This window comes from Microtus pennsylvanicus, chromosome 6, assembly GCF_037038515.1.
Source record: "Microtus pennsylvanicus isolate mMicPen1 chromosome 6, mMicPen1.hap1, whole genome shotgun sequence".
NCBI classification, from domain to species: Eukaryota; Metazoa; Chordata; class Mammalia; order Rodentia; family Cricetidae; genus Microtus; species Microtus pennsylvanicus.
This window is the reverse complement of record NC_134584.1, coordinates 127,500,254-127,514,471: the sequence shown is the minus strand read 5'-3', so window position 1 is coordinate 127,514,471 and position 14,218 is coordinate 127,500,254. Positions and strand designations below refer to the sequence as shown.

The 14,218-nt window shown below is 46.8% G+C and overlaps 1 protein-coding gene across 5 annotated transcripts in view; it reads right to left on the bottom strand.

Moving 5' to 3' along the window:
• Nrp1 (neuropilin 1) overlaps positions 1-14,218 on the bottom strand; it is a 136,981-nt gene that overhangs the window by 34,570 nt on the left and 88,193 nt on the right. For all 5 annotated transcript variants that reach the window (XM_075977739.1, XM_075977738.1, XM_075977740.1 and 2 more), the window contains 3 exons: positions 11,006-11,161; positions 9,411-9,555; positions 638-969 (listed from right to left, as the gene is read on the bottom strand). In XM_075977739.1, the coding sequence (XP_075833854.1) occupies positions 638-969; positions 9,411-9,555; positions 11,006-11,161 (633 nt within the window). The remainder of the gene's footprint in view (positions 1-637; positions 970-9,410; positions 9,556-11,005; positions 11,162-14,218) is intronic.

The following is a 14,218-nucleotide window of genomic DNA, read 5'->3' as shown; positions in this document are numbered from 1 at the left end:
AAAAAACACAAAGTGGTTAGCTCCTGAGGAGCCACATTCAAGGTTGACCTCTGATCTCCACTTTCATGTGTGTGGTGCTTCAGGCATGCATGAACATGTGTATGTGTATGACCATGCACGGGCACATACACACACACACAGACAGACACACATACACACACAAGACACTCACACACAGACACACACACACACAGACACACATACACACAGACACACACACAGACACACACACACAGACACACACAGACACACACACAGACACACACACAGACACACACAGACACACACAGACACACAGACAGACACACACAGACACACACACACAGAAACACACACAGACACACATACACACAGACACACACAGACACACACACACAGACACACACACAGACACACACACACATACATGGACACACACACAGACAGACACACACAGACACACACACAGACACACACACACACAGACAGACACACAGACACACACACACACACACACACACGCGCACACACACCAAAAACCCCGGGACACAATGAACGACTCTGCACTTCTATCATGGGCTGGAGAACTGACTTCCTGGTGAGCTGGTGGGCAGGCAGTGTCCCCAGACAGCGGCTGCTCCCCACCCCCGGGCCTCACCTTAGCCTTGCGCTTGCTGTCGTCCATGATTGTTTTCCAGTCAGAGCCATTGTTACTATAGGCGATCCTGAACTTCTTCATGAACATCTTGTTGTCTCGGTGCTTGCTACCCTGAATGATGACGCCCCTCACTATCTTCTCATCCCCTAAGTCCACCTGGAGCCACTGGTTCATGTGCTGATCGGAGGAAGACCGCAGTGTCCAGCCAGAGCGACTGGTCACCAGGCGGATGTTCTCTGGCATCCAGTTTTTGTCTCCTTGGTTGGACGCTGTGATCTGGGAGTCTGAGATCAGGCCAGACACCAGGCCCAGCATTCCAGAGCAAGGGTAATCTAGAGGTGGAGGGAAACAGATGAGGTGAGACACCATGCTTAGAACACGCAACCTTGTATCCGTTTCTATGAAATCCTCAGACTTGAGGGAGCGGGGCCTTCTCTCCTGCAAACTCCCCTCTGCGTGCAGCCTCTGCCTACACTCGCATCCCCACAAGGGAGCTCCTCATCCAAAGCAGCACATCCACCTCTGCCCCGCTATCTTCTCACTTCTCCTAAATTTAATGTCGAGCTAAGGTTGCACTTTCTTTTGTGCCTAGAAGTTGCTCTACTTTCAAGCCATTCACAGCTCATGGTGGGTTGGAGATACTTAAAGAAATAAATCCCCCAAATAAGAAATCACTGAAGCAACGTGAAGCTGGTCAGGATGCAACAAAGGAAGACCCTGGCTTAGCATGGAGAAGACATGAGGTCCAGGGAGCTGAGTGTCCAATGGCAAGGATGGTACCATTTTATCCTTACCATCGACTGTCTTCAAGATCTCTATTTTTTTTTTAAGATAGGGTCTAATTGACGTCATCTTGAAAAGAGTAGCTGAGGCTAAGGGTGACTTTGAACTTCCCCACTTAAGTGCTGGGATTACAGGTATGTGCCAGTATGTTCGGTGTACGTGCTCTTGTGGATTGAAGCCAGACTGTGGTGCACAGTAGGCAAGCACACTATTAACTGAGCTACACTATCGGCCCTCCCCACCTTTTCTTGAGACAGAGTCTCACTGGGTAACTCTGGAGGGCTTGGCACCCTGTGTATGCGACACATATGAATCTCACTTTGGTTTCATATCAGCTACCTAATATATCCAGTTACTGACAATATATTCTAGTTAGCCAGTTCTTCCTCACACCCCATAGACTTCCCATTGCTGCATTTGGTCAAGACAGATAGTCTCCTCTCTCCTGACCTCAGAGGCATGGCCTATGCAAATGCCAGGATGCAGCTAAGCGGCAGGGAAACTTTAACCTACTTGGGAGGACTCCCCTCCCGGGCATGTGATGGCCCAGGCAGGAAGTGGCTCTGAGCTGGGGCAGAGCTATGTTGTGTATAGAATTATGAGTCCTGTGATCACACACAGACTATAAGATTCCCCAAGAGCAATGAAGTACATATAGACCTCGTTACATCTTCTGTAGTAGTCTGAGCTACAACAGGGGAATATCCATCATTGATTGACTGATTAGCTGATTAATAAATAACTGACATCAGTTATCCTCCTTGCAAAAATCATACAGCTCAGTTAGGGACACACAGGAGTGGCAATCTCTTTTCCTTTGAAACAATTCCATTCTACGTGATGTGAAAAATTGTGATCTACAAGTGTAACCATCCTAAGTGATTCCAGTGAACTCCCGCTGACCTTGAGCATGGGTCAGTCAGCTGTACACTTCCGACCACGCTCTGCAGTCATTCACACACCAGGGCTTGCAAGCTGGGCCTCGGACATCCCACATCCCAGCTCCCCACTTGCACAGTCACTGAGACTAGCAAGGAGCAGCACTTCCTCCCCAGATGGAGGCCCGGCTTCCTCCCGCTCATTCGCTCTGCTAGATCCTTCCATCATCTTGCTCTGCCCACCATCCAATCTGTGGAAAATTGATGTGGGGGTGTCATATATCAATCTGTTGATTTCATTGGTTAAGCAACAAAGAAACTGCTTGGCCCTCATAGGTTAAAACATAGGTGGGAGGAGTAAACAGAACAGAATGCTGGGAGAGAGAAGCTGAGTCAGAGAGTCGCCATGATTCTCCTACTCCAGACAGACACAGGTTAAGATCATTCCTGGTAAGCCAGCTCGTGGACTAAACAGATTATTAAAAACGGACTAGTCCAGGTGCAAGTGTTACCTGAGAAAAGGCTAGATATAATGGGCCAAGCGGTGTTTAAAGGAATACAGTTTCCACGTAATTATTTCGGGGCATAAGCTAGAGCTAGCCATATGGGCGGCCGGGTGCCGGGGACGCAGCCCCGCCGCTCTTAACACAACAGAAAATATTGACTCATTTTCAAATATTATTTAACTAAGTCAATCTTTAATTGGACACATTTTTTTCTGGGATACCTAATGATACTTGATCTGTATTTTTCTTGTATCGACAATCTTATTCACTCTTGGATAACTGCTTTTTCCTAGGTCAAGTTTTACACCTCCCTTCCTCCCTTTCTTCTTCCCTCCCTTTTTCCCTCTTTCCCTTTTTCCCTTCCTCCCTCTTTCCCTTCCTTCCTTTCAACTTTCTTTTTTTTTTTTTTTGGACAAGATCTCTTGTTCCAGGCTGACCCTGAATTCACTGTGTAGCTGAGAATGACCTTGAACTCCTGACTCTTCAGTCCCTGCCTCCTAAGTACTAGGGTTTCCTGTGTGCGCAGCTATGTGGCCTCGGCAGTGCTGGGTTCATAGCTCAGGGATTCCTACGTGCAGGGCAAACATATGAACGACCGAGTCACACGCCAAGCCGGGTCTTAATTTTATTGAGGCTATGAAACAAGTCATATTTTTCTGTTTTCTGAGGCTTGCTGAGCCTGTTTTTGTACACTGTCATTCTCAACAAATATTTGCTGAATGAATCAACGTATCCAACAGTCAGAAGCAGCTGTCATTTCTCAGGATGCCTTCCGGTAACTCAGCCTGGCTATCTGCTCTGGGCGGGATCGAGAAGTCAAGAACAAACTCAATGGGGATTTTTTTTTTAAAAAAAAAGATTTACAAAGCCCATTTTTATCGAAGGAGTACGAAACTCACACCGAAGACAGAAGCCGCATTTCTCGTCTGCAGCGCTCACAGCTGCCTGACTTTCGGCCAGCGTCTTTAACAAAGTGATGCTCAGCTGGCAGAGGCAGCCAGATGCCTCCATTTTAGAAAAACAAAATAAACTCGGATGCTGTAACCAGAGCAGAGCCCCCGCCAGAGGAATGCCCTTTCTTTTACACAGAGCTTCTGGGCAGTTTCTTTCCCCAAACCTGGTGACACCCAGCCCACACTCAGCCAGCACTCAGAGTGTCCAGTCAGTCCCCGTCCTGTCTCTGTGAATAGCTTCTCTGAAACACAGCATAGGGAACCTTGATTTGACCTTGACTGGAAACCTTAAGACTCATACTACGGTGTGTGTGAGCACATGTCTGAGGGACATAGGACATTATCCTGTACTTTCCATGAGTTTTTTTGAGACAGGGCCTCTCACTGGTCTGGGGGTAGCTATAGTTAGGCTAGCCTGGCTGGTGAGAAAGCCCCTGGGAACCTCTTCTCCCCGCCATTCTGGCTCTGGATTACAATGCTACAATCATGGCTTTTTGTGCGGGTTCTGGGGTTTGAACTCAGGTCTACAGGTTTGCAAGGCAAACACTTTACTGGTTGTGTCATTTCCTCAGACTAGCCCATAACTCACTTTTAACAATGAGGAAACATTTATATTAGCAATTAACTCAAGGTTTGAACGGGATGCTGGTGTCCAGCAGGGTTTCCTTGGCAGGAAGGCTCAGATGCACTTTTGCTGATATTGTTAGATTTAAGAAACAAATAACAGAACATGAACTAGGACATCCAGCTGGACTGGCATTCCAGGCAACAATGACTAATTCTTAGTGTATCCAAACTGCAATGGAAAAGAAGGACACTGACAATTATCAGTTTTCAGCCACATCAAGATTAACTGGGGATTTGGTATTTTGCTTGGCCGCAGTTTTCTGAAAACCTTAAAATCAATCTTGGATAAAAGAGACAAGCGGATGATGTTATGGGGAGCGGTTTGATGCGGCAACCATTAGCGATATTAATTTGCTGTAAGATCGCTGTGCTTGACCTTAAAAGAGAAACAGAGCACATCCAGGCAATAAATAAGCTTTCAAAGAATAAGAGAGCAAGAGTTAGGTGTGACAGGAGCTCTCCGTGGGCACCATCCAGGCTTCCCCTCATGGCCTGCGAAGTTTTCTAATGGGCTTGTGGTGTTTGGAAAGGTCACCTTCATCCGTGATTGACAGGAGCATATGATTATGGGGAACAGAACACCATTGAGCAGAGCCGAGGCTGGCATCTCACAACCCTGCCGAAGTCCCCCAATGCTATCTGCCCAATCCCTTCCTTTGCCAAAATGATACGGCTCTCTTTCGAGAAGCAAGGAAAATATTTCTCCTCGATCACCTATAAGACAGAAGATACCACCCTAGTGTGTCTTTTTCTGGGGACACACCACTGTATTCTCTGGAGCTCTGGGATAGCTGTATTTCTAAAGAATTCCTGAATGTGAATCCCAGGTTCAAACTTGGGACTCTGGAGGCTTTGGAAGTCAAGGAAGTGATGCATTATGTCCTAAATTTATTATTATTATTTTAAATTATTTTTTAATAATGATCTTTTCTCATTTTACATACCTACCCCAGTTTCTACTTCCTGCTCTACTCCCGTTTCTCCCACCTTCTTCCCCACTCCCTATCCAGTCTTCAGCGAGGGTAAAGCTTCCCGTGGGGAGTCAACAAAGTCTGTCATATATCACTTTGAGGCAGGACCAAGGCTCTCCCTATATTTAGGCTGAGCAAGGTATCCCTCCAAAGAGAATGGGCTCCAAAAAGACAGTTCAAACACTAGGGATAAATCTTGGTCTTAGTGGTCCCACAGACTGCCCAAGCCACATAACTGTCACCCACATTCAGAGGGCCTAGCTTGGTCCTATGCAGGTTCCCCTGCTATCAGTTCAGAGTCAGTGAGCTCTCCATAGCTCAGGTCAGCCGTTTCAGTGGATTTCCCCATCACGGTCTTGACCCCTTTGCTCGTATTATTGCTCCTCCCTCTCTTGGACTGGTCTCCGGAAGATTGGCCCAGTGCTTAGCTGTGGATCTCTGCATCTGCTCTCATTAGTTTCTGGATGAAGGTTCTATGATGACAAGGTAGTCATCAATCTGATTATAGGGCAAGGCCAGTCCGGGCAACCTCTCCACTATTGCTTAGGGTCTTAGTTTGGGTCATCCTTGTGGATTCCTGAGAATTTCCCTGGTGCCAGGTTTCACGCTAGCCTCACAATGGCTCCCTCAGTCAAGATATCTCTTCCCTTGCTCTCTCTCTCTGTCCTTCCTCCATCTCGACTATCCTGTTCCTCATGTTCTCCTCCTCCCTCCCTGTGTCCTAAATTTTTAAATTTTGCTAGTTTCTTTAAACAATCAGATTAGGTTTAAACTTGTCTACTCATAAAGAGGGATGGAAATTCAAGATTGCTTGTTTGTCAGAAGGCATGGGAAGCGGAACGCCTTCATCCAGAAACCACCGCGGAACACTTGTGATGCTCCAGGCCTACAGGGTGGAGGGAATTAGAGTGAGCAGGCTCTGCTCTTCTGCATCGTCTAGTCCAACAGGACACGGCTGACCTACTCTTTCATCTTCAGAGGACCAGGCTTCAAAAGAAGGAAGTGCACGTGAGTGATTGGCTCATTGCAGGCATCACCTGGGGCTTATCCTGCATTCAGTTTAGTGGGTATCACGCTTGCCTTATTGACTGGGGGCACTTTAAGCCAAAAACATTATAATTATTCTTTCATTTAATCCTCATCACAGATCATTAAGGTATCTTACAGACCAGGACGTGTACATCTGAGATGCAAAAAGTCTCATTTGCAGTCAGGCATTCACTGAGTGGACAGTTCTGAGCCAGGCATGGCCTTTCTGGCTGTGTGACCATCATGATCACATGCTACCTTCTCCACAAACCAGCCAAGGTCAGTTTCTGGGAAATGACAGTCATTTCACCAGAGAAAAAACAAAAAACAAAACCCAACTGTATTTTTAAAATAGCAAAATAGACTGCGTTTAAAAATATTAGAAAAGCTACTCTATATTGTTTAAATAAACAGGTCATTGAACTATTTTTTTAAACCAATAAATTATTTTCTTTTTTGTTCACATTCCTGGAACTACCTCTTGGGATGTCCTTATGAAAATAAAAAGGATAATTTGAGTTCAAATAAATATTTTATTTAACCAAAAGGACATAACATAAATCTTAAGAGACTGGACAGTCAGAGTTCAGAGTTCAGACTAATTTGGAGTCTTTATGAAGCTTGCTTCTATATAAAATTCTGGTGCAGTGACATGAAATAAGGCTGCAGAAATGGAGCAGAAATTCCCACCCAGACCTCATGTGGCCTTGTTCCTCTGAATTTATGGGTAGACTCCTAAATTGATAATGCTCTAAAGTCCCCTAGAACTTTCTGTTCTTTAACTAAAACCAAAAATAAAAGCAAGGTTACTCTGAGTGTCCAGGGTCCATCCCTCTCCCTAATGCCCTCCACCCAATTCCTGCCTCCAAGGCCTTGAACTTTCTAAGTCTTGAATCTCCACATGAAAAACAAGTCTGTGTTCACCGTGGAAACAAATAAATCTGGGTCTGACGTCAGGCCTGCCTCGGTTTTACATTTCCTAATGGACTTTTCCGTGGATCTTCTCATGAGCTAGCTTCTCGACACAGCCCCTGCACTGACGGGAAAGTCCTAGGGGAGGACTCTCCTTCAAAAGTCAGTTTTCCTTCCTTCTTTAGAAACAGTCAAACTCAGCAGACAAAGCATAAAAGAATCGAGAAATGAGATGTTCTAATTGCGAACACTGACGGAACACAGTGGTTCATCAGAGACTGGAAGTTTGTTCCTTAGTGATTCAGTCACCGACTCTGTGTTTCAATCTTTGAAGAAAGGCTTACTTTTATTTTATGAGTGTTTGTCCTCATGTATGTATCACACCATAGGAAAGCCTGGTGTCCACAGAGGCCAGAAGAAGACATGGGATCCCCTGGAACTGGGGTTACAGACAGTTGTGAGCTGTCATGTGAGTGCTGGGAACTGAACCTGGGTTCTCTGGAAGAGCAGAAGGTGCTATTAATCACTGGGCCATTTCTCCAGTTCCCATGTTTTTCAATTTTTAAGATATGAAGATTACATGAGTGCTGATGTTGCTTTTATAGGAAAGCTCTTTAACTTATCTACTTACACAGGAAAGAGTTGGAACATGGCTGCTGCTATGTCAAAACACAGGATCACCCAATACTACGAACCATTACAGAAGCCTTGGGCCCAGCGACTCACGGCCAGGCACACCTTGACTTCCGGTCTCCTAGCCCGACCCTCTCCCAGACATTTAGCAAGAGCAAATGTATCTCATCGTTTTCATCCTTCTTGTTTCAATTTAACAGACTTCTCAAGTCCTGTTTGAAGAACAAACTAAACACCCAGAGACGTTCACAGCTTGACGGCTACTTTTCAAATACCCGGTTAGGAATTGGTAATGCAGATACTGGGGTAGAGTGCTTGCCTACCATGTGTGAGGACAGATCCGATCTCCCATACCACCAGGGGAGAACACACACACACGCAGCAGGCGATGAACAGAGGCGGCATCCATGGAGGAGCTGCCTGGGTGTTTAGAGAGCGAAAGCCGCCCTTGTCAGAGGTCAGACTCCTTCAGCACAGCTGGGGAAGCCATCTCCCTGTCTCAGAGAGCAAGCCCGTCTGGAGCCTTCCAGGGCACAGCTACTTACTAGGACCCAGTAGTAACAGTCCAGCTGCCCACCCAACAAGCCGAGGGCAAGGCGCAAGAGCTGCCTTCTCAGAGCGTGCACTTGGGGGAAAGCAGGGTCACTTGGCACACTTGGCTACATGCTCACGTCCATCTCCCGACCTGCCGTGAGGAGTAGCCTGTGCGCACTCAGAACTGTGGCTGCTCCCTACGGAGAAAAAACAAGGCCTGGAAACTCCAAGTAAATCACCCCCAGATGACAAATGTGTTAGGGTGTAACCCGGATTCAGACACGAGCACATCCAATGTCCAGGCCCTTGTGGTTTGAAGGTGAAATATCCCCTACAGGCTCATGTCTTTGAACATTCATCTATAGTTTTTGGAACTTTTGGGGAAAGTTGTGATATTTTTAGGAGGTAACACCTCACCGGATGAAGTGAGCGACTGGGGGCAGACCTTGAGGTGTGGGGTTTTTTTTTGTTTTTTGTTTGTTTGTTTGTTTTCCGGAGGCTTTGTGCAATAGCCCTGGATGTCCTGGAACTCACTCTGTAGAACAGGCTGGCTTTGAACTCACAGAGATCTGCCTGCCTCAGCCTCCCGAGTGCTGGGATTGACACCACCACCTGGCTGATCTTGAGGTTTTATTTCTCATCCCAGTTCTTGTTTCTTCTCTGCTTCCTAACTTGGTTGTAACATAATCAGCTGCCTCCCACCCCAGCCACCACACCTTCCTGCCATGGACTGTGTCCACTTGAACTGCAAGCCAACAACCCCTTCTTTCCTTAAGCTTCTCCTTGTTGGGTATTTTGTCATGCTAACGAGAAGAGTAACTAATACAGACCCTAACTACAAAATAAATACAGACAGATTGCCTTCATAGGTGCACATGTGAACACATTCTCCTTGAATGGAAAACTTTGCATTCATTCAGAGGGACAACTTCCATGCAGGCACTCACCGGTTAGCTTGCAGCCATAGACTTCAAATCTCATCGATATACCAGTTTCCCAGGATGCAGGTTTGATCCGGACAAATCGAGTTATCAGTGGCTTGGGGAAAACTCCTAAGACGACATCTGTGGGGTTGGTGTTTCCTTGAAAGATCTAGATGGGGGAGAGAGGGTGTTGACAAACGAACTGTGAGGGAAACAAATCCCAGAAACTTTCCGCAAATGCCTGGGGGCCCCGTTCAAGGTTGGTGTGCCCCGAGCGACCTGACATGTTGTTTTCCCAAAGGACTGTAATGGGAGAGAACCCTGCCCAATGTAGAAAGCCGCCCCCATCACAAGGATGGCAGTCATCTTTAAAGGTGAGAAGAGGTTAGCATTACCAGAGGTGAGCTGAGAACATGTGAACCAAACTAGCCTCCTTGCATTGTGTGTGTGTGTGTGCGTGTGTGTAGAACAGGGAACAACCTCAGATGTCGTTTCTCAGAAAGTGCTAACACATCTGTTTTTTTTTGTTGTTGTTGTTTTTGTTTGTTTTTATGAGGAAGGCTCTCTCTCTAGCCTATCAATGAGTCTTAGGAATCCTCCTGTTTCCACTGCGCAGGGCTGGGGTGGCAAGCACATCCCACACCACTCCCTGCCTTAAAACAAAACCACACAATTATTTATATACTATGTGTAGGTACATGCCATGGCACATGTGTGGAACTTGTAAAAGCTGGTTTTCTACTTCTACCGTGTACATTGTAGGAATGGAGTTTGGGTTGTCAGGCTTACTGTGAGCACATTTATTTACCCTCTGAGCCTCTCTCTGGCATGTGTATGCACGCATGCTTATATATTTAGAACCTGGGTTCTGGGGATGGAACTCAGGCTCTCATGCTTGTGTGGTAAGCATTTGCAGACCATCTCCCCAGCCCCTCAGGCGTTTGATTTTGCGTAACATCAAATATAAATTCCCAAAAACCATTTGATTAATAAATCAGAGCAAGTACGACTTCAAAGAAGCAGGCTGACCAAGGAAAAGATCTCAGCTCCTAAATGACAGAGCGCAGGACTCGGCTAGCCCACGGGGCGAAGCTGCCAGTGAGGGGGTAGTCTGCTCCCTGTGTGATCTGAAGGAACACGTGGGAAAACCCACGGTTCTCCTGCTCTTACAAGCCACAGCCAATGCATTGTGAACGAGCTTGAGAGAACCACGGACAGATGAAAAGGGCACTGGAATGAAGACACACGAGGGAAAACTCAAATAAACGAAGCCAGCCAACCACCAGGAACTCCTAAGGTGGGCGGTGTTAGGCTGTGCACTGTCTGTCCCCAGGGGGCCGAAGGTGATTCTCAAGTCTGTCCTTTAATTTGGCTGGTGCTGTCTGCTGTCTTTTTTAGTAACATCTGTGTGATTTCCTCTTGGCCTTTGGATCTGGGAACACGAGACCCTTTGGTCAGATTTAAACCCCTAATTGCGCTTTTCATTTTAAATCAATTCAAAAAATAAACCAGGCCTGACAGAAAAATCCCCGCACAAACAAATAAAAATTGATCAGGCATGGGAAAGGCTTCGGTGGGGGAGGACGGAAGGAGGAGGGAGGGGCAGGAGCCGAACTCACAATGGCCTTATTTCCCTCTTTCAGGGTGATCCAGTCCTCCCCGTTGGAGCTGATGTCTACTCTGTAAGTCTTGACGTAATATTTCTTCTTGGTTTCCTTGGAGATGGCACCCTGTGTGCCCACAGCCGTGACGAATTGCAGGAAGCCCAAGTCCACCTGCAAGAAAATGACGCATGGGGTCAGTCAGCTGCCCCAACACGCATGGCTGTGACCTAAGCAGCTTATCCTGCAAGCTCTGCACGGGGTTTTCATTCATCCAAATCAGCAGGGTCCGATATGATGTCAGTGACTCTTATCTTCCCACCCACCTGTAGAGCAGTGATTCTCAACTTTCCTGATGCTGCAACCCTTAAATACAGATCCTCACACTGTGGTGACCACCAATCATAAAATTATTTTCGTTAATACTTCACAACTGTGATTTTGCTACTGACATGAATTATAATTCACATAAATGCTTTTGGAGATAAAGGTTTGCCAAAGGGGTCGCAACCTACAGGTTGAGAACCAGTGCCCTAAAGGAAGGTAAAGGATATCAGACTGTCGTTTAGAGACTTATGCCTGTTGCATAGGCTAGCGTGGCTGTCAGCTTGCGTCAGAGAAACGTCTTCCTGCAGTAGGTTCCTAAGGCACACAGAACCAGTAAAAGGGCTGAGAATAAAGGAGTGCTCAGCTCTGAACAGGGTATCTGCAGCACCGGTGATGTCACAGAAGGGGGTGTGGAAAGACTGTGAGAGCCGAAGGAAGGGGTGGAGCGTTGTGCAGCTGTCTTCTAGGTGTGACACGCCTGTTGTGCTCACAAACGTATAATCACTGGGTTTACCTGCATAAGACATGCACAGGATTGGGCCTGTCCATATTCCTCACCCCCGACTGGAGAACCTATCAGTGAGTGAGGTGATGTAACCATTGGCAAACTGCCCACGCTCCTGTAAGCAACCTTCCTTCAATAAAATCCATTGGTACACACACAAACACACACACTCACATGCACACACACGTGGGGCGGGGAGGCAAAGGCAGTAAGGGGACTAGAATATGAGAAAGGAGAATTCTCACTGTTGCAGCTAAGATCACCTGATTTCTGGTGCAAAGAAGGAACCTGGGTTCATGTCAATATATCTTTCAAGACATTTAACACACTTCCCAAAGTATATCGTATATGATGCTTTACAGAGATTCAAGACAGACAAGACAGATGTGCACACTGGCTACTGGAGAGTCCTGAACTAGGGCTTTCATCTGACCCAGCTGATCCCTAGTCCCAACTCTGCAGCATCCCATGCCCTGCTATTGAGATGCAGCCAGGATGGGCACTGAAGTGTGTGCCCTAGTGGTGCTGTGGTTCTAGGAACGGATGCAGAGAGAGAGAGAGTCTGGAGTGGTCTAGCGAGGAGAAGAGCAGGGAGGGCTTGGCTTCACACGAAGCTCTTCCTGTTGCTTGCTCATGGATGGCCTTGCTGTAAGCAGCTAGGTTGGGAGGGAGATGAGACTCAGGGCATCATGGGAAGGAAAAACACAAAGCAGGGCTTACGGGCTCTTCTTTGTCAGTCTCCAGTGTCCCAACAAGAGTCTCACTTTGTGTCTTGCTTGCTGATCTCATGCCCTAGAGGGTGGTGGGGGACTTCTGGGTAGTGACAAATTTTGCTTTGTCATGTGTTCCCACCTTGATTGGTTAGCTGTCAATAGTCCCCAAAGCAATAGGACATTTGGTCATGAACTGGAATCCCTAAACGCCTCTGCCTCGTGTGTGTGTGTGCGTGTTCATGTAAATTCAGGTACACATGTATGTGCACGCATGTGGAGGTCAGAAGTCGAGCCTTAGGAGCTATGAATCCTTGTTTTGGAGATGGGGTCTCTTCCTGGGAGCTAGGCTCACTGATTCGGGCAGGCTGGCCAGTCAGGGAGCTCCAGGGCATCTTCCGTGTCTGCCTCTGCAACTCTGGAATCATAAGTCAGTGCTAGCACAAACAGCTTTTTCACACGGGACCTGGGGGTTGAGTCCAGGTCCTCCAGTTTGCATGAGAAGCCCTTTCTCGACTGAGTCACGCTCCCCGCTCAGGAAGACCTTTCTTGCTTCTGACTTCCTGCCTTTTCATATTCCCCACAGATATTTTCAGTATAATCAAGTCCACTTTCCTTGAACTCTTTTCATTGTCATCATTAATAATTACATATAATTTAAAAATAAAGCTCAGGATTAGTCTGTACACGTTGAGTATGTTCAGCGCCCTTTCGTTAATGTGTTTGACTTTCCCTGGAAAGCTGATTCTCTTTGTTGTGTGGCCTGGATGTTACAGAAAGAAATATCCATAAAGAAAGGATACACAGACAAAGCATCTTTTTTTTAAACAGGACTCAGAGAGGAATTACCTAGTACACCTGGTTTGCATTGACCAGGTATTTCAGCAGTACGCCAGGAGCTAATGGAACACCATTTTCCTCAAAACAGAGAAAAACAACAAAGCAGAGCAAAACCCCACCCCTCCCTCGGCTTCTGAATGCAGCGACTTGACAGCCCAATTTCCAGAAAACACCATTTCAATTAGCCCTGCAGTGCCAGTGAGCCCAGGGCTCCTGTGGAATGTGGGTGGGAGGGCCTTCCTCCAAAGGCTGCCTCCTCCCTCTTCCAGAAAAAGCTTTCCTCTGATGCCCTGGGAGGAGTTAAAACGTGGAGGTATCGGAGAAGGAGCAGGCTGAGAGGACACTGAAGTTCCATAGCCCAGCAGCTTTCCCTGCGAGGGCCCAGCAAGACGACCGCATTTCCCTGGTGTAACCTTGATGCTCCGTATTGACGTTGTCACCAAATTTGAAAGAAAGAGAGGAAAAAAAAAAGAATCAAAAACATAATCTTTTTTTTTCTTTTTCTTTTTGTGGGGTGGGGTGGGTATTATAAGACGGTTATAAGCCTGGAACTTGCTATGTAGACCAGGATGTCTAGAATTTCAACTCACAGAGATCTGCCTGCTTCTGCTTCCTGGGTACTGAGATTAAAGGCATTTTTTTTTTGATACAGGGTCTCATAAAGCCCAGCTTGACTGGAACTTGCTATTTAGTCAACTGTAACACCTGATTTTGTGTTATACCCTCGGTATAGTTCGCGCGCCACTGTACCTAACGCGAGTTGGGCAAGGGCCTGGAGATTGAAAAGAACACACAGAGAGACCAGGGTCATTCGAAAGGAGATCAACTGAATGCCAGTTTATTCAGCAT